Source organism: Artibeus jamaicensis, unplaced genomic scaffold, assembly GCF_021234435.1.
Source record: "Artibeus jamaicensis isolate MK-2021 breed Jamaican fruit bat unplaced genomic scaffold, CSHL_Jam_final contig_444, whole genome shotgun sequence".
Taxonomy (NCBI): Eukaryota; Metazoa; Chordata; class Mammalia; order Chiroptera; family Phyllostomidae; genus Artibeus; species Artibeus jamaicensis.
In genome coordinates, this window is record NW_026521831.1 from 1,978,037 (window position 1) to 2,001,616 (window position 23,580).

At 52.7% G+C, this 23,580-nt stretch overlaps 1 protein-coding gene across 11 annotated transcripts in view; it reads right to left on the reverse strand.

Annotated features, from left to right (window-relative positions):
- Nucleotides 1-1,547: 1,547 nt before the first annotated feature.
- The window catches only part of WDR20 (WD repeat domain 20), a 49,204-nt gene continuing 27,171 nt past the window's right edge, over nt 1,548-23,580 (reverse strand). For 2 of the 11 annotated variants that reach the window (XM_037130132.2, XM_037130133.2), the window contains exon 2: nt 1,548-3,450. In XM_037130132.2, the coding sequence (XP_036986027.1) occupies nt 2,173-3,450 (1,278 nt within the window). In that variant the 3' untranslated portion in view covers nt 1,548-2,172. The other 9 variants (XM_037130135.2, XM_037130129.2, XM_037130136.2 and 6 more) reach the window with 9 other exon arrangements.

Here is a 23,580-nt window from a genome sequence, read left to right on the forward strand (position 1 = left end):
AGAAGCCAGCACGCAGGAGCCATCGAAGGTGGACCTTCCTCGCAGCTCAGCCCTGGTCTTGGGAACGCCTGTGCTGTCCTCCCAACCTCAGGCCAAGCGCTCCACTGGCTGCCGAAGAAAGGGGGTGGCGTCAGGGAGCCAGCCTGGGCCTCTCCAGTACCCGACCCCCCCCGCCCCAGAAGCTGGAAAAACAAGGCTGTGACTAAGCCCCACACTTCAGAGCTTGTTTTATGAGGTAACAGTAACATCCTCCTCTCGCCTCCCCCCCACCTCCGCACTGCCTGCCTCTCAGGTAGGGCATCCGTCAGGTCACGTGCAGGCCAAGGCGGACTGTGTGAGAGTGGCGAGGGCACCGTAGCCTTCCCCTCACCTGCACCACTCACCTGGGAGCAGCCACTCTTCATCCAGGCCGAGTGCACAGTCTTGAACTTGGAGCCTGTACGCTCAAGGCCTCAGAAGCAGCCAGGACGGGGCTGCTGCTACGGCAGGCGTGTGCAGTCGCCCGGACAGGGCTGGTGGCCAGCCCCTCCCTCGGGCAGCCCGACCGACCGGCTGCGTCTCTGCTGCCTCAGCACAGTCGGCGTGCAGGGACGGAGGACCCTGTCTTCGCGGCGGACAGGATGGGACCAGAGAACCATCCGCACTAAGGAGCCTGGTGGCGCAGCGGGGAGCAGGCCCGACAGAGGCGCGGCCTTCAGGGCGCACTGCACTGGGGGCTCGGAGCTGCCGCCCCGTCAGCCAGGGTTGCCCGCGGCCTCTGCCCGTCCGTGTCTCCACCAGCTGAGCCCCATTCACTGCGCAAACCAGCACACGTCATCGGTATCTCTGTATTTAATTACAAAAGTGTGCAAAACAAAACAAACCTAAATGACCAAAATAAGTTAACAAATGAGACAACCATCATCTTGACACGAAACACAGAGCTCAGAGAACCACCCATCTGTGCGAAAACCGGGACCAGACGCTGCTCCACTGCCGGCAAGGGTCCTGCAAACTCCGGACCGAACACAGTGGTTTCCCACGGGTGTGACCCTGGACAGGGGGTGTCCACACCTGTCCCCAGCTGCCACAGGCTCAGGGCCCAGGCTGAGGACAGAGTCCGAGGGCCAGGCCAGCGCTGGTGACCCCTGAACAATCCCTGAACGCCTGCACCCCTTGAAAGACCAGGGGGACCTGCACCAGGGTTCCTCCTCCAGGGAGAAACCATCCGGGACCTCGGGATCTGTCAGTCCGTACACAACAAAGCTGGGGAGGGCCCTGGCTGTCCAGGGCCGATAGCCGTGCACCTTTCTGACCAACACCCACGCCCCGAGAAACAACCCTCCCCCACAAAACCTGCCCAAAAACAACAGAAAATAAAACCTCCCTTTTCTCGTTGGAAAAAAACATAAGCAAAGAGAGTGGGACATAACGGTCTTGGCTTATGTGGCAGAGGCACTTGGGGCGCCTGCGGGGGCCTCGGCCGTGGCTCCCACGAACCGTGCGGCTCCGAGGAACGTGGGTGTTTGTTCAGTGCACAGAATCTCAATCAAGGTGGTACAGACTGCTTCTTTGAAAAAGATGTTTATTAAACAATTTTAATTGTCATAAAATGACTAAAATGGGTTTTAAAAATTAAGGCTCTTCTCTTTCTGTGGATTGCCAGAACAATGTAAAAATAATATCAATCAACCCTGCTGAACGCTTGGTTCCTAAAGTTAAATTTCATAGATTCCTAAACACTTTATGATTAAGATAAAAAAACTGGACTAGAAATGGCGACCGGTGACCGTTGTACCGCGCACACGCCCGCCAGGTGTACAGCGCTCTAACTGAGGACGGAAGCAAGGTACTCGGGGTGAAGCAGGATTTTAATTGTAGCTCTTTAAGTCACTGTTCCCACACTGTCATGATTTTCCTACAACCAAAGAGTCTACGACAGGAACACTGACCTCGGGACTCTATTTACTCCCAGGAGGGTGACTGACTTGGCTGGCAATTAGTTTGATTATATTTTTTAACCGTCCTAAGGTGATTTATCAAATGATTCAGAATTACATGGCATGCAGTATCCAAAATTATGGCTCTGATGCATTTAGATTTACATTAAGAAGAAGTGTCGTTCATCCATCGTACACCCACCCCGCCCGCAGGAAAAAGTCGCTACCCACTGAGTCCCCGTCCGGTGCAGCGTTAAGGGTTCAAACTCACCCCCTTCCCGGGCCTCCCCCATGTGCAAACAAAGCCCTCCTGACAGGCAGTGACCACGCAGTCTTCGAGGAAAATCAGCACGGTCAGGCGTTCATGTGCTATCTTTTTACAGATGAGCGGCTCCAACAAGGGCACATCTTCCATCCGAGGACACAGGGCTGTCCCCAGGGTCTTGGCCGGGTCCGTCCTGGTTTTGGGAGCCAGGTTCAGTCTGTCGCTGCTCTTGCTTGAGATGTGTCCCATGCTGTGGTTCCGCTTGTGGTCTTTCTCGTGGTGCCGGTCCTTCCGGTCGTGCAGGGAGAGTGTTGCAAACTTGCTGACCCCCAGTGCGATGGCCCCGTCGGCGACACTGCTCTTGCTGCCGGCGCTGGAGACGGTGGAATGTGGGAGGCTGTTGGACCGCGGCAGAGGAGGGGGTGCCGAGCTGCCGGGTGTGGTGACGCTGTTCCCGGTGCTCCCGGCCGGAGGGCTAGCGGCACTCATGACGTTCGTGTGTGTCCGCGCCCTCGAGAGGGGTTGGTGAGGGAAAAGGATGTCCTCCGTGAGGTCCCACAGGCAGAGCTGCGTGTCCTGGCCCACGGAGCCGAATCGGTATGTGACGCTGACGGGGCGGCTCTCCGTGGAGTTCCGCTTAGACAGCCGGGACTGGGTGCTGTTCGCTCGGTCTCTGCCAAAGTGGAGCAGGTCCTGGAAGTCCTCGTCACTGCCACTGAACTCCATGGGGTCACCTTCTTCTACACTGGTGGTATAGGGGTCAAAGGCCACCACACTGACCCAGGACTTGTGCCCGTGGCCTCGCGCTATGACCCGGCCGTCCACGAAGGACCAGACTGTGACCAGGTCGTCCTCGCCCCCCGTCACGAGGTACTTGCCGTCCGGGCTCCAGCACACGCATAGCAAGCCTCCAAAGTAGCTTTTCATCGAGCCGTGCAGCTCCACAGAGTCAAAGCTGAACACCCGCAGAAACCCGTCCTGGCTCACGCACGCCAAGAACTTGCCATCTGGGGAGAAAGCAAACTCGTTGAGGGCCCCCTCGCCCACCGTCCACTTGAGGAGAGGGTTCCTCGTGGATTTGCTCTTGCAAGTGTGCACGGCGAAGCTCTCGCCCTGCTTCAGGAGCTGGTAGTGGGGGGCTGTGGTGCCACAAGTGTGCTCCACATTATACAGGTACATGTTCCCACTTGCATGGGCTACTAGGAAAAGGCTTTCCGAGCCGGGAACCCATTTGACACAGGTTACTCGTGACTTGTCTATTAGTCTCTGTGAAGACAAAGGAGAACACGTTATCACAATGGGAAGCTTAGCGGTCTGTGTCCTAGCAGAAAGCCGGGCTGCTTCGGGGTGACACTCTCCTGTGGCCAGTCCGGCTGGCGAAGAGCACTCTGGACACGTGTGTGTGATGATGGTCTAGGACTGCCCAGAGGTGAGGCCCCGGGACACACTGGACAGGGAGGGCCCCCGAGCGCTGGCCTCTTTCCCACTAGCAGGGTCCAGGCCTCTCAGTCCCCGTGCCGGGGCAGCTACGCCTCCTGGTTCTCTCGATTTCTAGACTGCACTGGTCCCTGTGTGGGCTGCTCCCAGGTGGGGAGGTCCCTGCCAGCCGCTCACAGGACTTCAGCACAGGTCTGGGGCAGGGAGCTCTCCCCCTGGCCTGCTGCCCTGCAGCCCCTCCATAGGCCGTCCTTCCCTGTCTCCTTTGGAGCCTGCGGTGCTGAGAGAGAGACAGGGGACTCATTCGGGAGCACAGGCCCATCACCGCTGCTCCGCTCCGTGTTAACTGTGGGCACCTTGACCACCTAATGTCTCTCACAGGCACAGATTAGGGAAGTCTTCCCTCTAAACCAAAAAAGCAAAGGGCCAGAAGTAAAATGCACCCAAAGGCACCAGCACCTTCCCTGCTGGCTGACCTTGCTGAGGCCACGGCATGGCAGCCTCCACAGGCCGGCCCTCTTGAGGCTGCCTGGTCCCCAAATCCCACCAGCAGAGACCATCCTGAAGTCCCCAGGTTCTCCTCGGACACTCCAACTGCCAAACACCCCCCACTGCCGGCACTCCTCCTACAGGGATGGAGCTCCAGAACCCCGGTGCGTGCAGGGCACCCTCCCCTCATCGGTGCGGCGCCCTGTGTCTCCTGTGCATGCTGCGCTTTCACTGAAAATGAAACATTTGAGTTGTTTCCAAGACATCAGTGACCACACAGCTGTTGCAAAAAATCAGACCCCAGAAGGTGAGTGGCCTGCAAATCCCCAGCTGAAGAGGAGTGGGGGACCTAACAGTGTGTGGCAGGCAGGCCTGGGGGCTTGGGGACCACGGGCTGTGCAAAGGTTAGTCAACAGCAGGGGTCACTCTTGCCACTGCAGTGCCACAGCCACAGGACAGCATGGTGGCCCCCTCACTTTAACAGAGACCAGGCAAGAAGACTTGGGAGACAGCCCACATTTTAATCCCCTGCCGGCCTAGTGACTGACCTCTACAAAGGCGACTGGCCTGCCAGCCCAGGTCTAAGGGTCACCACGCTCACCCTCCGTGGGGGGCCTGGTCAGGCGGCTAAAAAGCAGACCCAGGCTTCCTTCTGGCACCATGGCTCTCAGTCCTATGCCCTCCATGCCACCACAACCAAGCCACACCTGTTCTCCCAAGGTCGCTCCACTGTTACACGTATGCACATGTTCAGGACAGACAGAAACTTCTAGCACCAGGGTTAGGAGAAAATTGTATTTCTGGCTTAAAGAAACACAATGCAATTCCTTAGAACGCAAAGCTGTAACGCTGCCAGATGAGGACACTGGTGCTGAGCGACTCTGAGGTGTGAAGAACCACCACAAACCAGATGAGGCTGGTGCTCTGGGGCAGCAAAGCACACAAAGTGGGGGCACCGAGACCGCTCCAGGCAGGCTTGCAGCTGCACCCCACGGACAGAAGCCCAGCCCACACATTCAGCGCTGTGAGCTGGCACACAGTGTAAGCACCTGCGAACCACACATCCATGGGAACCGTGGTTTCTCCTTGTTCCACACCACTGGCGTCCCCTGCCTGGTCACGTGCTCCCACACAGGAACAGGCATGTGCCACCTGGGGGTGCCGAAGTCTCAGCCACGTCGTGCACATGCAGCCATGTCAGGACAGCAGCACAATGTCCAGCCCGAGGCCGTCCTCTGCATGCCAGGCCATGCGCAAGCTCTGCGCATGCTCCTTAATCTTCACAAAGACCCTGCAAGGTCAGCGTTCGTTTGTTTTGGACAGGCTGCCTTCCGAGCTGAAACACCGTGCGCAGGAGGAAGCCTCACCCGCGCCGCCCTAGGCACTGCAGTGCCATCCTGCGTGGACGAGGCCACGGCGCCCACCCTCCCGCCTCACACCAGAGCGCACCGTGGGCTCTCAGCGAGGAGGGCATCTGCACGGCCACAGAAATGGCCCTGTTCCGCTCCCCGCACAGAGCACTTGGCGACGCAGACCACTCTAGTGCGAGAGCCTCGGCTGGCGGAGAAGGAGGCAGCACCGCAGCAGTCTCCACCGCTGCACAGTGGACACGTGCGTGGACACGCCTGTAGGGTGGGTCCTAGTGGAGGAGCTGGGTGGGAAGGCACGTGCCTCTATAATCCATGTAGGCATTAAAAAATCACCTTCCCTGGAGGATGCAATTCTGTCCCCATCAGCAATGTTAACAGGGGCGTTGGTCTCCCTGAAGGGAGGCAAGCATCACTGCCTTACCACCCGCCGGGGACAGGCTCAGAGAGGTCAGGAAACTCGCCTGGAGTCCCAGTCACACCCCCACCCCCGCACAGCAGGCCTGCTATGTCCAAGGAGTCAACTGAAGACAGGTGGAAGACAACTGACGAAATGCTTCGTGGTTGCTGACCCCGTGCACAGTGTCACCGGACCTGCAGGGGTCACTGGTTGTGTCTGTACTGGGACACACAGTGTTGTCATCGTTCCCTACCTGAGACGGCACAGCAGCAACTGACGCGGCGTGAGCACCGTTAGGTGTCACAAGGAACCCAGAGGGGACCTAACGTCTGTGGGAGGGTGCGCATGGGCTGCATGCCAATCCCACACCACTTGACGTAAGAGGCCCAAGTGTCAGCGGAATTTGGTAACCAAGGGGGTCCGGGAACCAATGCCCCACGGATACCAAGGGACGACTGTATCCACACATTCATTCGAGGAGCCATTCCTCCATTCTTTGCCCTAGGCCAGGCACTGAAGCAGCACTGGCTGAACAGACATCCCTTCTCGTGTGACATTTACCTTTTAGAGGGATGAGCAGACAGGGAAATTCACAAATCTGAGAGAGAACAAGCCACGGGGTGGGGGTGGGGCGACAAAGCGAAGGCGGGAGGTGCTGCAGTGATTTCAGGCTCAAACAGGAGGCCCAGGAAGGCCTTTCTGGGGCAGTGAGGATGGCTGCGTGCAGACAGCATGGAGGCAGGCAGCAGGCCGACAGGATGCGGACAAGGCGTCCTGCCCAGGGAACAGCACCTACAAGGACACTGAGGTGGAAACAAGCAGGCACTGGACACCTGGAGAGACGGAAGGGACAGCTCTCTCCCGGAGCGCATGGGGCACCCTGGGCAAGAGGACTGCATACCTGTCCCGGCTGAGCACCTGAGCAGGGGCAGGGAATTAGGTCTGGAGTTGTGACCTCAGACTTGGGGCTCTGCGGTCCCGGGTTAAGGGACTTGGGCTGAAGCCCTGTGCTGCCCAACCCCTTGGCCCCAGGCACCTGCCATGTTGCTGGCCTGAAGTGACCTGTGCAGAGTGTGAACACACAGGACTGCAAACTAGAACATGATGGAAGCTGAGTACTCACGTTCACGTCCATTCTGCTACATGAAATTGTATTGTGGATACACTGGACACAATGAAATCTCACTTTCGCCTCCTTCTCACTGCCGTGCTAAAGCTGCCCGGGTGGCTGATGCCTGCTCTACGGGTGGTCTGCAGCACTCAGCAGGGCACCAGACCTCAAGAGTGAACCACCAGATGGGGGGGTCCCTGCAGTCTGGCAGCGGGGGGCGGGGGGAGTAGAACCAGTTAAAAGCCAGGACCATGGTCAGTGGCTGTGAAACCTGCATCATGGCTGGGTGGCGGGCTGGGTGGAAAAGAAGTAGCGGAGGAAGGGGCGACGGGAGTCCGTGGTTCTGAGCCTGCATTATGGACAGGCAGTGACAGAAAAGGACAGGGAGGGGTACCTGAGCTGGGGTGAAACCCAGGCGCCCTCACCTCGTGGGCAGCTGATGAAAGTGAGTGGAAGACAAGGCACAGCCAGAGCCAGGTCTCTGGCATCCCGAGAGCTCCAACAAAGAAGGTGGAACAGAGAAGAAAATGAGAATGAGACTTTAAATCGCCACTTACAAGGAGCAGGAGAAAAAGCAGAGAAAAGAGCCCAGAAGTCCATGAGCAGAGGGCAGGGTGAAGAAGCCAGGCACTCTGCTCTAGGCACCAAATGTCCCTCGGTCAGGGTGCTGGAAAAGAGGCTCAGAGAGAACTGCCCCAGGTAGGCAGGCTGGCCAGCAAGTCTGGACTCAGGAGGAGGCTAGGGAGGCATCCGAAGGAGAAATCTGAATAAGAGAGAAGGGGGGGGCCCAGCAAGGAGGAGGGACGCGGGGCAGGGAGGGGCTGGGGGGCAGCAGGGGAGACTGAGCTGCTGAGAAGCTCTGTGAGGTCATGGGCACAGCCACTGGGTTTTCAAGAGAGTCACACCCCGAAATGCCACAAGGCCTGTTTCTATAATCACTTTCATAAAAACCCAAAATGGGGCCTGGACCTTTCTGTACCAAGGCTGCCCCTTCGGGACCCCCACACCCACGCCTCCCCCCAGCCTTCACCTACGGCCCCGTGCACCCTGCTCTGAGTACTGCAGGCACTGCCCCCCTTCAGACAATGACCCCAAGAGGACCACCCATGCGCCCGCACCGCCGTCACTGACAGCACGGACTGACAAGACTCGCGAACCACACTGAACCTGTCAAAAGGAAGAACAAAAACCCATGGCCACACCGAAGCATCGCCACTGAGCAAAGCTTTCCGAAACACCGATTCCCTTCTCTTTCACTCTGACAGCATGAGGAGCAGGAAAAAGTTGTTTCTGGAGGAGTATGCATTTTAAAATGCAGATATTAATGTATAACAAAAAAGTAAAGCAAACAATTCAAAAACCACAGCAGCTGGAAAAGCCGTAATGCAGCCACTAGGAGACCCGGCACTGAGGGTGCACAGCACGGCGGGGACTCCCCGACAGAGCAGCGAGCAGGGGCTGCTTCAAAGCCAGGGACAAGAGGAGCAGATGTCACTTTTATCAATGCTAAAACTTTAAATGATGCTAAAACATCATTATCTGCTCATTTCCTTCCTTTGATTAAAAAAGCAACAATACAACACTACCAGGATGCACAGAACCGTTCTGTGACAGAACTGGACAGAATGCTACAGGGCCAAGGCTGGGCCACGCCCACCCCACCCCACCCCACCCCACCCCACCCCACCCCAGTGCATGGGAGGAGCCCATAGCTGGGTTGGTGAATGAATTCACAGCCTTGGGCTGGCAACAGGGGCCAGGAGTCAGGGCCTCCTCCATGCTCCTGAGTGGGACTCGACCTAAAGAAGCTCCTCAACTTGCCAGCCCGGACCCGAACCTGTGATGAGGAGAGGGAAGTCAAGGGCAGAGCGTCTCACTGCAGGTCAGTCATGAAAGAAGCCAAGATGACGAATTCTTTTTAGATTTTACATCTAACCCAATAATCAAAACATACCGGAAAATCCTCTGAAGTTCCCATTCTATGGCTACAACTCTGAAGTAACTGGAGTCTGTATAAAAATGAACAAGGCTAAGTTTATCCTCACACAGGAACTGTCCTCAATCCCTCCTCCCCAACCCACCCTAACCACTATCACAAGAAGTGAACGAGAGTGCCACACTCAAGGCCAGAGGCTGACCAGCCGCCCTCCTGTCGCCCTGTGGGGCGAGCTCCCTGGTCTGGCTGCCTGTCGGAGGTGCTCAGACCCCCACCCGCTCTCAGAGGCTCAGGGGTTCTGCAGCCAGCTCTCACCAAGGGGGACCAGAAAGGACTGAGTACTTCCTTCCCCTGGGCCAGCAGCCCAGGTCTCCAGGGGACTGGGACCGCCAGAAGCAGCCAGGGCACCTCTGCCAAGTGAACTGAACAGCTCAGCAGCCAGACTGGGAGGTGAAGGCCGTGGCATCTCTAATGGAAGGTGTGAACCTTAGTCTTACACAGAAATAAAGCTACGAGTAAGCACTGCGAGTTACAGGTGATGTTCTCTCTTCCTGGTACTTCTCTAGGCCCCACGTTTCTATAAACAGGTGTTTTGATTTACTTTTTAATTCATGGGGGGAAAATTAAGACATACATGATTCATTCCCACATAGAACTTTCTATCTACCTTCAATCTCAGATGGCTTTCCAGAGCCTACAACCCCATGCCAGGTGCCAACCCAAACACGTGTGCTGAGTTCTCATGTACCAGGCAGCACCAGAAAAGAGGCGGTGGTCAGAATAGTCACTACTGGGGCGTGTGTGTGCACCACACGTGTGCTGCGGCAGCAGAGAAGCGCTCTGATGAGACAGACAGAAGGACCAACAGACCGACACCGCAGTCATGATGAGCAGCCCCATCCTCGGCCTCACGCCTGTGGGTTCTGCCTGGCTGCTCTGCCCGAATCTTCTTACCTTGTCATCCTGGAAAATTGTTTCTATTTCTCCCTCAAAAATGCCAGTATCTTGTCTCCTGAGAAGCTGAGTCTCCCCCTTTGCTGGAGCCAGGGCCCGTGCTCCTGGCCCCGGGGCAACATCCCGCCCGCCCCCTCACGTAGGTGGGCGTGGTGGAGGACAGCCAGTGACAGGCCCCTCAACCAGAGGTCAGAGGCAGAGCGCCTGGTGCTGAGCCCACCCATTTTTGGCGATCAGCTGCTGCTCTAGGGGCGCCTTTGGAGACAGGATGACGCGCTGGCCAGGGTCTTGGAGACAAGCAGGCTCGGCCCCGGCACTCTCCCCACAGACACTCCTTCCGGCCCCAGGGATGGGATGGGATTGCTAGTTACACGCTGACAGCTCCCACACGCTCGCCTCTCCTGCCTCTAGAGGTTAACAAGCTCGGAGGGGACTGTGATCTCTTCCTCCAACCCCAACAGCCGCTTCTCCCTGCTCCTGGCCAGTGTGGTCAAGTGATCGCCAAGAACCCACGGTTCGCTCCTCTCCCTCCCTAACTCAGCTCTAAGAAGCAGCCAGGGTGATTTTCAAAAGTGCCACCTGACTGCCTCATGCTCCTCCTAGGGGACCTGCCAGCTTGAGCGAAGGCACAGCCCTGAGCCTGACGCCGAGTGGCACGGCTGACCCCACTCTCCACAGGCACGCCGTCCTCCATCAGCTCTCCTGGACCCAAGTTCTTTCCCAGCCCCGGGCCTGTACCTGCTCCCCTTCCTGCAGGAGCGCTCCACCCTCGATTCCTTACCTGGTTGACCGCCTCCTCGAAGAGGCTCAGTGTAAAGCCCACGGCTCCCTCCAAAGAGCCCCCTCCCGGTTAAGGAGGCCTCCGCATCTCTCACAAGCCCACTGTCTCCTCTCACACTGGACGTGGCCATCTGCCACATGTGAGTGTGAGTGTGTTGCAGGGCAGGGTCGTCTGCCACTGCAGACCCGGTGCCGGGCACATGGCTGGCAATCGAGGCCTGTGGACGAATGAAAAGTGGCCACGACCTGGTCCAAGCCCTCGCTCTCACCTGGACAGTTACTAGAGCCTCCTCTCTGGTCCTGCTCCCTTCATCCTCTCTCTCTTCACTCCACTCCACCTTCCACAAGGGCTGACAAGAGCTCTAAAAAACACATTTGATCCTGTCACTCCCCTGAGGAAAAGCCCAAAGGTTCCCCCACAGCCTCCAGGGCCAGACCCAAATCTGTCAGTGTGTCACAAAAGGGCTTTCTTGAGCCCGCTGCAGGTGACCTGTCCGGGTCTGACCCCTGCCATTCCGAGGCCTGCGCACCGTGACCTGGCCACAAGGCGCCGTGCTGCTCCTCCACATGCCACGGGCTTTCCTCGGCCCTGAAAGCCTTCCTCACCCTCCTCCAACTCTTAGGTGTCTGTCAAGACCCAGGTATCAAATGTCACCTTCTGGAAGCCTCCTTAGGCTTCTGCCACCAAGCTTCACTGTGGATTTTGTTTTACAAGAGTTGACATATCCTGAAGATTAGAGTCACCACGGGTGCCCAGCCTCTCTGTTCGCGCACTGTGCTAACACCGGCCGGGCGCACTGCCTGTCCGCCGTCCTCCTGAACGAGAGCCTGGGGGACAGGGCCTGCCCAGCCTGCAAACACGTGGGGGCTTGCGTCCAAGACCAGTAAGAGCCTGTGTGATTAATTTCTGCTGTCAAGTCCAGGCAATTTACTTACCTGCTCTCTGACCAGCTGTTCACCTGTAAGATGGGGACAGCTGTCCACGCCCCCAAACAGGGAATGTGAAAAGCGCTCTAACCCTGACTCTCACACCACGCAGGGCGCGAGGACTGCGCCAACCACCCTTCCTGGAGCTGAGAAATGTGCCTCTGACGGCCTTGCTCTTAGTCATCCTGGCCGACACCTGACGACATCACCCACACAGCCAGAGAATCCTTCTTGGGAAGGACAATCAATCTCAGCCTTGAGCTCCAAATGCCATGTGGGCATCACTCTCTGCACAGTCCTGGCTTTTGAATGGCTGCTCTGCAAATGTAGAAAGAGCACACGCTAACTCATGCTTAAGTCGCTGAGAGCAAGGAGGTACTTCTCAGCCCGCAGCGTCCAGGTGTCCGGAGTGAGGGACGAGTCTGGCTTGATGTGCTGTGCACAATGGGGCCCGCAAGCCTCCAGGGCCCCGTGGTCCTGGCCCCCCCCCAATGGTGACACACAATGCCTTGTTCTCCCGGTGGCATTCCGTGCTATCCTCAGCTTGAGGGGCCTCTTGACCCTGTTTACAGGGTTCTAGTACCTCCCCCTCAGGAATGTACCCCCACCTCACTACAAACAAAACCCCACAGTGAGTCCAAATTCGCCACCTCTACCCACAGTGCGGAGAGGTCTGGCTTAGTGACTCCAGTCTCCGACATCAAAAAAAAATATCGAGGTCCTGGCTGGTGTAGCTCAGTGGATTGAGCGCCAGCCTACGAACCAAAGGATCGTGGTTCAATTCCCCATCAGGGCCAATGCCTGGCTTGGAGGCCAGTTCCCAGCAGGAGATGGACGAGAGGCAACCACACATTGATATTTCTCTCCTTCCCTTCCCCTCTGAAGATTTTTTTTTAAAGTGTCAGTTCGGCTGGAAAAAAAAATATTGAGGGACATCATCTAGCTAACTTAGAAATCACTTTCTCAGGTGATGTTAATAAAATATGTAGGAAAACAGTAATTTTCTGCTTAAAGTTTTTAAACAGAAAGCAGAATTAAATTCTTTTCCTCTGCAGTCTGTCAATCCGATGGCAAGTTTCATTTCCAGTTGCCCGGACAGACTAGAAAAGGAGGCGGTACATCCAGCAGCTGTCACCAAGTCCCGGCACAGGCACGCAGCAGCACTGGACAGCACTGGACGTGTGTGGACAGCACTGGATGTGTGTGGACAGCACAGACCACGTCAGCTGCAGGAGAGTCAGAACTTCAACTGCAATTTGTCAAGTTGAATATTCTTCCCCAGGCAAAACTATTTCTTAAAAACTAGAATCTGTAATGTGCTCTTCTCCGAGTCATGGCGTTAAGACCATGCCACAGTGCGAAACCACTTGGACTTCCTGAGAAGAAGGGTCCCAAGTGGCCTGACCCTTGGCAGGTCAGGGCTAAGGTCACAAGCAGAGAGGGACCCAGGACCTCTAGCTCAGCCAGCCTGTGTCACCTTCCCCACAGGCTGGGGGAGCCATACTGAGACACAGGAGGGACAACACTGAACACGTCAGAGCAATGCACGGGGCCAAAAAGCCACTGCGACCGCTGTCACAGACATAACCTATTTGTCCACCTGCCACGCGTCACAGTCTTGACGTGTCCTGAACAGACAGCTCAGATGCCTCGGGCTCCTTCCAGAATGAACCGAGGAGACCAGCAGCCCCCGAACACACTACAGCACTGGCAGAAGCTAAGTTGTATGACCCGGTTTTAAGTGCCAGGACTTCCAACTGCGTCAAAGGTGATCTGACAGTAAATACTTTCAAGAGCAAAATAGTTACTCCTCATCCACACCAAGCCTGAAGTACCATCTAAGCCGCCAAAGGAAAGGCCTTCAAGTTCTTTGGTCTACATGAAAATTTTGGGCGATGTGAACGAAGCCTGGAATTTTGTGTTTTCTTATTTAAATCACAAATATCAAGTTACATTCTCACCCCTATCTCCACTGTAACAGTTTTAAAGCACCTGCTATAGACACATAAGCACCTGAACATGCTCCATAGAAAGCGCACGAAACAGTTCCCCCGGGGAAGAGCGAGTCAAAGCCCACAAGCTCGTTCGCCACTTGAGAGCGGGGCAGTGCTGAGCGGGGCGGCCGAGAGCGTGGGAAACGGGCTTCGCTCAGCATGTAAGGAAAGGTTGGCTCCCCTTGGTAAGGACATATGATTTTTAAAGGGTTCTTAACAGCTAAGACAGGGTGCTACTTACTTCCTCATTAAATAGTTTGCTAGTTTCTTTTTTGATGGGGTCTATGAGCTGGACTTGGCCTGCGGAAAAGCCCACTAGGAGAGAGACACTCTCTGCTGTGGCTGTGAGGTGGTTGAAGTCATGACAAGTGGGCTGTGTTCCTTTGTATATCCTCTTATCTATCGGTTTACTCAAGTCAGCAGCCTGGAGGAGAGAGAGAGAAACACACACAGTGAACAGCACGTTGAGGTGAGCGCCAAGTCACACTGTTTTACACTCCACTCTGATGGGCCATCTTACACACAAGGGTATTTACAACACTGTTTCGGGTTTTAGCATTTTATCAAAGAACTTTCACATACCTTGGCCAATCTGACATAGTTAGACTATCCATATAATGTTTATAACTGTTACTCGCACAACTTATTTCAAATATGTTTAACTAGTCAGACTCCTGAACCTCAGGAAAAAAATCCTTAAGATACTAAATTCAGTATTTGCAAAATACAATCGAAGCATTTTCTAAGGCAGTACCTCTGTCCACATAAAAGCTCTACAGCACCTAAATGCTCATTAATGAGTTACCTGTAGCCCAGTGGTTCTCAAAGTGCGGTCCCCAGACCAACAGTGGTCGCAGCAGCATCACCTGGAAACTCAGAAATGCAAACTCTCAAGCCCCACCCTAGACCAAAAAAACTCAGAAACCCTGGGGTGGGCCCAGACACCGCACTGGGAACCTCCTGGGTGACCCGACGCTGCCCGGCTGCGCAGAGACCCGATGCAAGAGCAGCCTGCAGCCCGGCCCCGCCCCTCCCCGCACCACTCTCAGGTGACTGCGCACGCAGCCCACACCCACTCGAGTGCAGCACCTGCATCACCTCTCATCCTCACGATGATCCTTCAAAGTTGATACCACTGCCCCATTTTACAAAGAAAACAAGCTTCGGGAAGTTAAATAACTCAGCCAAAATCATCATCTACCCAGCACAAGGCAGGGCTGGATTGGAAACCAAAGTCTGTTGACCATAAAGGGAACAGGGGAAAGCTCGCAGCCACACACACCAAAGGTAAAAGAGAATGACTGACTTGGGCTAAAATGCGGCTTTTCAAGGCGCCTCCCTCCTTTCAAAGCAGGACTCTTTTCTTCCCCGGAAATGTCCTGTGCAAGCCCATATGCTGGGCTGTTACTGTGGAAACAGAGCAACCCCTGCACACACACTTGTTTGAAAATCACAGGGGGAGACAACTAACGCTGCTGACCGCACCCTTTAAACACCCCTGGGCCTGTGCACTGCCTGGGGCACACGGCTCTTCCCTGCCGGCCGCCGGGCCCTGTGCAGGTTCTGAGGGTATCTTCCTTCCAAATGAGGCCTGTGCACTGTGTTGAGTGTCCTATGTTTGACTTTTCAGATAACAAATATAAATACTGAGGAGAAAAGCGGACGTCAGAATTACAGGCATCTTTGAGCAAATGCACGGCCTGAGCCTTTGGAAGCAGGGCCCTGAGTGGCCCACAGTGGAGCAGGGCATGCGGACCCTCCCCTCCCCTCCACCGACCTCCTGGGGCTGTCTGGAGGGTGAACCATGGGACAAGCACGAGAAAGAGCTTGGAGAGGTGTGCGGTACAGCAAGAGACAGAGCAAAAGGAAGTCCTGACTTTGGGGGGGGGGCGCCAGCGGGAAGGGAGTAAGTGCTGGGCAAGGGGGCAGGGGCAAGGCAAGTGGTAGAAGCCACAGAACCAGAAAGGAGCCCCCGGCACAGGACAGAGCCCCCTCCCCCACAAGGAGGGGCAGCGAATCACCTCAGAACAAGCATCAGCAGAAGTTAAAGTGGCTCAAAATACAAAACAGGGTACACTGGCAGCTGGAAACAAAACTCAAATTCGAAATATGAGCAAATTAAATTATATCATGATTTCTATGTCGGCATTTGTAACTCTGGAGACTTTTAAAGTTTGCTTAAGGAACTTCTCCCCCTGAAAGAATCTGATGTTACACACTGAAATATAAAAATCAACTTAAACAGTAAGCCAAAAATTAACAGAGAAAACATACTAACATAAATGAAATGAGCAAACGAGTGTACAATAGTTCTCAGAAGCAAGTAAAAACACCTATTTTTCCAAGTAGCTCCTAGTTCAAACCTGTGGACCCCTGCGCCTCGGTCCTCAGTGCAAAGGGGTGGGCAAAAGCAGGTTTCCAGTTGTGAGTACGCAAAACACAGACTTTACTCTTGAGTTATTTATTAACTATTGTCGCATTTTCCATACACACAGCCGTAAACCTCCTTTTTCCCACCCCGTATTTAGTCTCCATCCCTGCCCCTAATGCGGAACCTTATGGAAAAGACGTCATCTGCAATCAGATCACATGGCACAAACACCTCAAGTATTTTAAATGCCAAAGGCAAGGCTATTTCTACTCTTAAATCATGTAGATATTCTGAAAACATTCTGTTTACAAATTTGCTTACCAAACTTTCTTCCTAAATAACTGCTTTCCAAGTGAACCAGTCCATGAACAGTTTATTAACAGTCTACAGTCAAAATTAAAATTAGTCACTGTGAATAAGCTTTATGGCAGTCTGATGGAGTAATTTTTTATCTATTGATTTTAATTTAAAAAAACAGTCTGTATTCTGTGTCTTTTCGGTTTCTTTTTCTAGTAATTCTTTTTTTTATTTTACAAGATTTTTAACAGGTCCAGATGGGCTGGAAATGTTAAAAAAAACAGCCCCAGGACATGGGTGGGAGGGGCAGGGAGGCACAAAAGGCCGGCCTGGGAGCAGGAGCACCCAGCACCTCTGCCTGCTATGAGGTCACTGCCCCCAACCCCAGAGGGCAGAGCAGCTAGGACAGCACAAGTGTGGCCCAGAGGCCCACTGCCTACACCAAGCGAGGGTCACTGTGAGGCCCGAGTGACTGCCAGGTGTGCGCCCACAAGAAGCCCTACTTCTGAGAAACCCAGGGACCCCGACACTGACACCTGAGCTCCCGGGAGCCAGCTCACACACGTGGGATTCATCTTGTCCTCTTTCCTCTGCAGCCAGTCACTAGCCTCTCTTTCCATGATGTGGTACTGCCCTATTGCCTCTTCCTCCTCATTTTGGGGGCGCTGGGAATGGGCCCACATGCACTCTGAATTCACACACCTTTTTAGCAGCCGTAATTACTCCCTGAGCCAGCCACCCTCTTCCCCACGGGGTCAGCAGCCCCCGCCCACAGTGACTTCCCAGGGAGAAGCAGTCCAGTGGGAAAAGAGCCCAGACTCTGGCACGGGGCAGGCCTTGCTCTAAGCCTTGCCTCACCTTTCCCCTCTCCGTAACCAGATGACCTTATGCAAGGCGCTAGACCTCCCCCACCCCCAGCTTCCCCGAAGGCAGCGCTGAGTCCCACAGATAGTGGACAGAAAGCAGAGTATGCAGAAGCACTCAAATGGTAGCTGCCACATCTTCGAGTCAAGTGGCTTCCTGACTTCCATCACATTAGAGCAGGATGCCATACCTAGCAATCCTGCCTCTCCTTCCTCCCTAACAGCAACACCAACTTTGTCTACAGGACACCTTCCGTGCACCAGCACCTTCACACCTGTCATCTCACTTAACCTCGCGGCAGCCTCCAAGTCAGCAGGAACACTACCCGCGTTCAACAGCTGGGAGACCTGCACAGGGATTCCGGCACCAAGGGCTCCACGGCTCTACAGGGTCTTGCCCCACCTTCCACCTGCCCCCCCCCCCCACGATGCAGGCGGGAGGGCGGCCCTCTTTTCTGGTTCCATTAGTCCACCCTCTTGGCTGGAAGAGTCCCCTTCGCCCCAGTTTCCAGGATTCTCTCTCACCTGTCAGTCCAAGCCCTGCCGCTCCCAGGCGAGCCTTTTCCCACTGACTGTTCTCTGTGCTGGCTGCTCTGTCTCAACTCTCAAGTGCTTAATTTGTTCCATGAAATTCAGTATTTAACCATGTAAGTAATTACAGTATTTCGTGTACTATCATCGATTATAATAAAAATTACAATTGTGATAAAAGATTACAATAAAAACCTCCTTTAAGGAGAACTTCTTTATTAAACAGTTACCACTGTACTGTTCCACAAAATTAGCTTTTGTTTTTCAGCTTTTTGGTGGATTCTGAATAGAAGGGTTTCAGATACTTTGGGATTTTTAAAAATGTTTTTGCATCCTAATTATTGCCTATCATCTGAATTCTTAAGTATGAATTTATACCAAAATGAATGTATCAAAATATTTACCAATTTTAAGAATTAGACCGTATTTGCTTGTTTGGTCCCAACAGACCATCCACATGTCATACACGCTCAATAACTGTTGCATGAACAAAACTGCAATTGTTTTGAATTTTTTCGATAGTAAGATCAAATTTTATCACTATGCCCATTAGTTTCTGCATAAGGAGTCAGTAATTACAAATAATTTGTCAGCGTCTTATTCTCAACTTCACAGAAAAATTTCAAGTGATGGTTTAAGATTCCTACTACAGAAACACAGCTGGTTGCCAAAATCCTCAGTCGGTAAGTACAAACTTTAAAATGTCGTGTTTCTCTCTTCCTTGGACTTTTAATCCTTGGAACTCTTTCCAGGACAAACACTGCGACAACACAGCGTCAGCCTGGCCGGCTGAGCACGGCACCGGCGAGCCCTCCCGTTCCAGCCCCACCTTCACCCAGACCTGGCCTGGGCTGCCGGCCACGGCCACGTGGCTGAGCCAGCAGGGAAGCAGAGCGGGCCCTGAACCCCGGAGGGTCTAGCCCACCAAAGGGGCAGGGCTGCTGCAGGCTCCGTGGGCCCGTGCTGAGCCCTCTTCCAGGGAACCAGCCACCTGATGCTCCGGAGGACCCAGAAGCCTTTGCTGTGACATGGAAAATATCTCAGAAAGACCACTTTTGAGAAGTGCACATCAGATTATGATACATGGGTGCAAAGTAGGTAATAAAGGTGGGCTTTACTTTCCCCAAACTCCTCATTCTCCCTCCTCATCAGGGAAGCCGCTCGGAGAGACCAGTCCCACAGAACCAGGCAGAGTCCCCTGCCTGGCCTATCTAGCGGCTGCCGAATACCAGCCCAGGCCAGAAGCTCACCCGTCCACACCAGAAGACCCCACGCTTCCCTCCTAAGTCCCCCCACCCCTGCACAAGCTTAAAAGTCTGCTGCCTCAGTGGGCCCCTGTACAGCACTCCCACCAAATAGCAGCTTCCGAGCCCTCCCCGGGCCAGTCCTTCCCCACCCGAGCAGGCCTCCTGGGCTGGGCACCAGGTCACTCCCACCCATTTCTACCCACACCCGACTCCAGTCTTCCTCAGGGACACTTGTCACCCAGTCAGGCGACGGCTTCCAGGGCTTACTCCGAGAGGAGTAAGCCCACAGTCCGGGATGGACACGCATACCCAGCTGGTCACCCCAGGGAACCTGGGGAAATGCCAGCACCTTCCAAATCACAGGCTGAATGAAATGAGGCTCTGACCACTCAGAGTTAAGATGTGTTCACTTTGTGCACAAAGTTCAAGTACTATTTTACCGGAATTTTCCTCAACACAGTGAAAATAAAACATGGCCTCACAAAAAAAATACCCACAGCGGTTTTCAACCATCTCTCTGCCCACGTCACACACAGGTCGGCCACATGACAGGAGATGGCCGGCTGCACAGCACCTCTCGGGTTCTCGCGCCCACTCCCCGCCCTGGAAATAGAGACGACAGGCTTCTACTCGGAGACGCAGCCGGCCCAGCCTCCCCAGATTCTGCAATTCCACAGGTACACACCCAAAACCTGCACAACTGATACACACAACACGCAAAGAGTCTAACCCTATTTTTAAAACAGGTATCGGGGTGGCCCTGGCTGGTGTGGCTCCGTCACCAGCTTGCGAACCAAAGGGCCACCCATTCGATTCCCAGCCAGGGCACATGCCTGGGTTGTGGGCTGGATCTCCAGTTGGGGGTGCACAAGAGGCAACCATACACTGATGTTTCTCTCCCTTTCTCCCTCGCCTTCCCTCTCTATAAATAAATAAATAAATAAATAAATAAATAAATAAAATCTTTTTCAAAAATAAATAAATAAAAAAGGTGTCGTGGGTGTTAAGAAGTCTCTTGGGTTTGAGATCGCTAATCCCAGTAGAAAAAAACAAGTCAATCAATCGTACAGTTTCAGGGTTTGAAAGGACAGAAACTTATCTTAGGTCTGGCATGTAGACGATCTCATTAGTATCTACGGTAGAAATGAAACAATTCTGCAAATGGAGGGAAAGAAAAGTATTAGGAACCAGAAGAGACAAATAGCCAGACATATATAAAAGCAAACATATAAATAATCCTTTTGATGACCAAAATCCTAACTGACAAGAACTGCTTTTGCGGGTGCCCATTGGAAAGGAATGGCCTTCCTCAGCAGAATGCGGTAAGTCACTTCCAGGTTCACGAAGCCCCTCCCGGCTGTCCCAACCCCAGCCACACCCACCTTAAGAACAGATGGAGGGGCTGTGGGAGCCCGAGTTCCCAGGCCTGCTGGAGCGGGAGCCAGGCATCCCAGCCTTGCTCCGTCTGGCCCAGATTCCGGACCACCTGCATCATGCAGTCACCTGGCAGGGCCATTTTTATTAAAGTGGAGTAGAATAAAAAAGTTCCAAGCATGATGATGCCTGGCACTTGAGAAAAGTTACTTCCCCTCTTTTAAATTTGTATGTCTCCACGAGTTCTGGCCAAGATGGAGGCGTAGGTGGAAACACTGTGCCTCTTCACACAACCAAGTTTAAAGACAACAAAGTTTTAGTAACAAAAATGCAACCAAAACAGAAAATTGAACTGCACGGAAGTCTGACAACAACGAACCATTCAGCCAGACTGGTAAGAGGGGGCAGAGTCTGCAGCTGGCGGAGCAGGGTGGTGCAGGAAAAAGTGGCCACACCGACCCAGGCGCGCGGGGGGTGGTTGGCAGATCCCAGGCATGGGGTGGCACCAGGCAGACCCAGTGAGGGCGCAAGGCAGCTGGCTGACCACAGTCACACATTCACACTAAGATAAACCAGGCAAAAAAAAGAGCAGTGAGACAGACCACGCAAACCAGGGCCCCAGTGCCGGGAATTAAAGCCTAAAAGCACCAATTGGAAAAACTTTCAGGGGTTGAGGTACCAAGAGAGGCTCCCAGGCTCCCAGAGAGTTCGTTGGAGAGACCCACAGGGTCCTGGAGGGTGCGCAAGCCCACATATCTGGGAACCAGCACCAGCAGGGCCCAATTTGCTTCTGGGAAGCAGCAGAGGGGACCAAAATCTGAGAGAAATCGTGGAACAAGTGCCATTGCCCCTCTCTGACCCCGCCCCCACATGCAGCATCACAACCCAGTGACTGGGTTGCCCCACCCAGGTGAACACCTAAGGCTCCACCCCTTATACATAATAAGCACAAACAGACCAAAACATTATGGTTCAAGAAAAAGAACAGCTCAAAGCCCCAGAACCAATACTTCTAAGAGACCAAGAAATAGCTAAACTACCAGATGCACAGTTCAAAACACTGGTGATCAGGATGCTCACAGAACTGGTTGATTCTACTCACTAATTAGAGGAACAAATGAAGGCTAAACTAAGTGAAATGAAGGGAAATGCACAGGAAACCAACAGTGATGGAAAGGAAACTAGGACTCAAATCAATCAAGTGGACCAGAAGGAAGAAAAAAATGACCAAACAGAAAACAATGAAGAAACAAGAATTCAAAAAAATGAGGAGAGGCTTAGGAACCTCCAGGACATCTTTAAATGTTCCAACATCTGAATTATAGGGGTACCAGAAGGGGAAGAGAAACAGCCACGAGTGGAAAACTTATTTGAACAAATAATAAAGCAGAACTTCCCCAATCTGGCAAAGGAAATAGACTTCCAGGGAGTCCAGGAAGCTCAGAGAGTCCCAAAGAAGTTGGACCCAAGAAGGAACACACCAAGGCACATAATCATTACAGTAGCCAAGATTAAAATGAAGGAGAGAATCCTAGAAGCAGCAAGAGATAAGGGGACAGTCACCTACAAAGGAGTCCCCATCAGACTGTCAGCTGATTTCTCAAAAGAGACCTTACAGGCAAGAAGGGGCTGGAAAGAAGTATTCCGAGTCATGAAATCTAAAGACCTACATCCAAGATTGCTCTATCCAGCAAAACTTTCATTTATAATGGAAGGACAGATAAAGTGCTCCTCAGATAAGATCAAATTCAAGGAGTTCATCATCACTAAGCCCTTATTATATGAAATGTTAAAGGGACTTATCTAAGAAAAAGAAGATAAAAATATGAACAGTGAAAGGACAGCAAACTCACAATTATTAACAACCACACCTAAAACAAAAGCAAACTAAAAGGACAGCTAGATCAGGAGTGGAAACATAGAAATGAAGATCTCAAGGAGGGTTAGCAACAGGGGGAGTGGGAGGAGGAGATGGGGGGAGAAGGTACAGAAAATAAGTAGCATAGACAGTAGATAGAAAATAGATGGGGGGGCAAGAATAGCATGGGAAATATAGAATCTAAAGAACTTGAGACACATGGTCATAAACTAAAGGGGGGTAATGGTGGGGAGGGGGGTAGGGTGGAGGGGAATGAAGGGGGAATAGAACAACTGTAACAGCATAATCAATAAAAAAATTAAAAAAATAAAATAAAAACAAAACAGCTATGAGTTACGGGCAGAATCCTCCTCATGGGGGGACAGGCACTGAGAGCAGACATAGATGATCTCAGACATAATTTTGAAAAGCACATGCTAAATAATGCTTTTTTAAAAAAATATTTTAGTTATTTATTTTTAGAGAGGAGAAGGGAAGGAGAAAGGGAGAGGAACAGTGATACGTGTGTGATACGTGTGGTTGCCTCTCGTGTGCCCTGGACCTGGCCCACAACCCAGGCATGTGTCTTGACTGGGAATCAAACCAGCGACCCTTTGGTTCCCAGGCCAGTGCTCAATCCACTGAGCCACACCAGCCAGGGCTGTTTACACAGAATTCAAAAATAAGGAAAAGTCATCTATGATGCTGGAAGTGAGGACAGTGGTCACTCTTGAGAAGTGTGGGGAAGGGGCCCCAGGGAAGACTCTGGGTGGCCAGAAATGCCATTTCTTTTTTTTTTTTTTAATTTTTAAAAAATCTTATTCATCTTTAGAGGTGAGAGGAAGGAGAGAGGGAGAGAAATATCAATGTATGGTTGCCTCTCGTGCGTTTCCCGCTGGGCACTGGCCTGAAACCCAGGCATGTGCCCTGACTGGGAATCGAACCATGGTCCCTTGGTTAACAGGCCTGTGCTTCATCTACTGAGCTACACTACCCAGGGCTAGGAATGCCATTTCTTAATCTGGGGTTGATTTTACTTTGTGACAAATTAACAGCCCTTTAAACTTATACACATTCCTGTTTGTGTGTTATCTAACATGTTAAAAAATTTTAATGAGCAAACATATGACAGTCAACTCAGCGCTGTTTATAACAAAACATTACTAACATCCTATGTGTTCTAAGAAGAAAATGGGTATGTCACGTAGCCACTTAAAATGAAGATATTTACTTATCCTACTATATCATTTACTTTATCATTAAATGAGAAATGCAATAATAAAAATGGGATTCCAAAGACAAAAAGAATCACAAAATCTTAAAACTATTCATACTGTGATCATACTGTTAGTAATAACAGAATATTGTCATTCTGAATGTCTTGTAGAATAAAGCAAAACAAGTTAATAAAAAGATCCTTATAAATCAAGAGACCAATGCTAAATATTTATATAGGATCT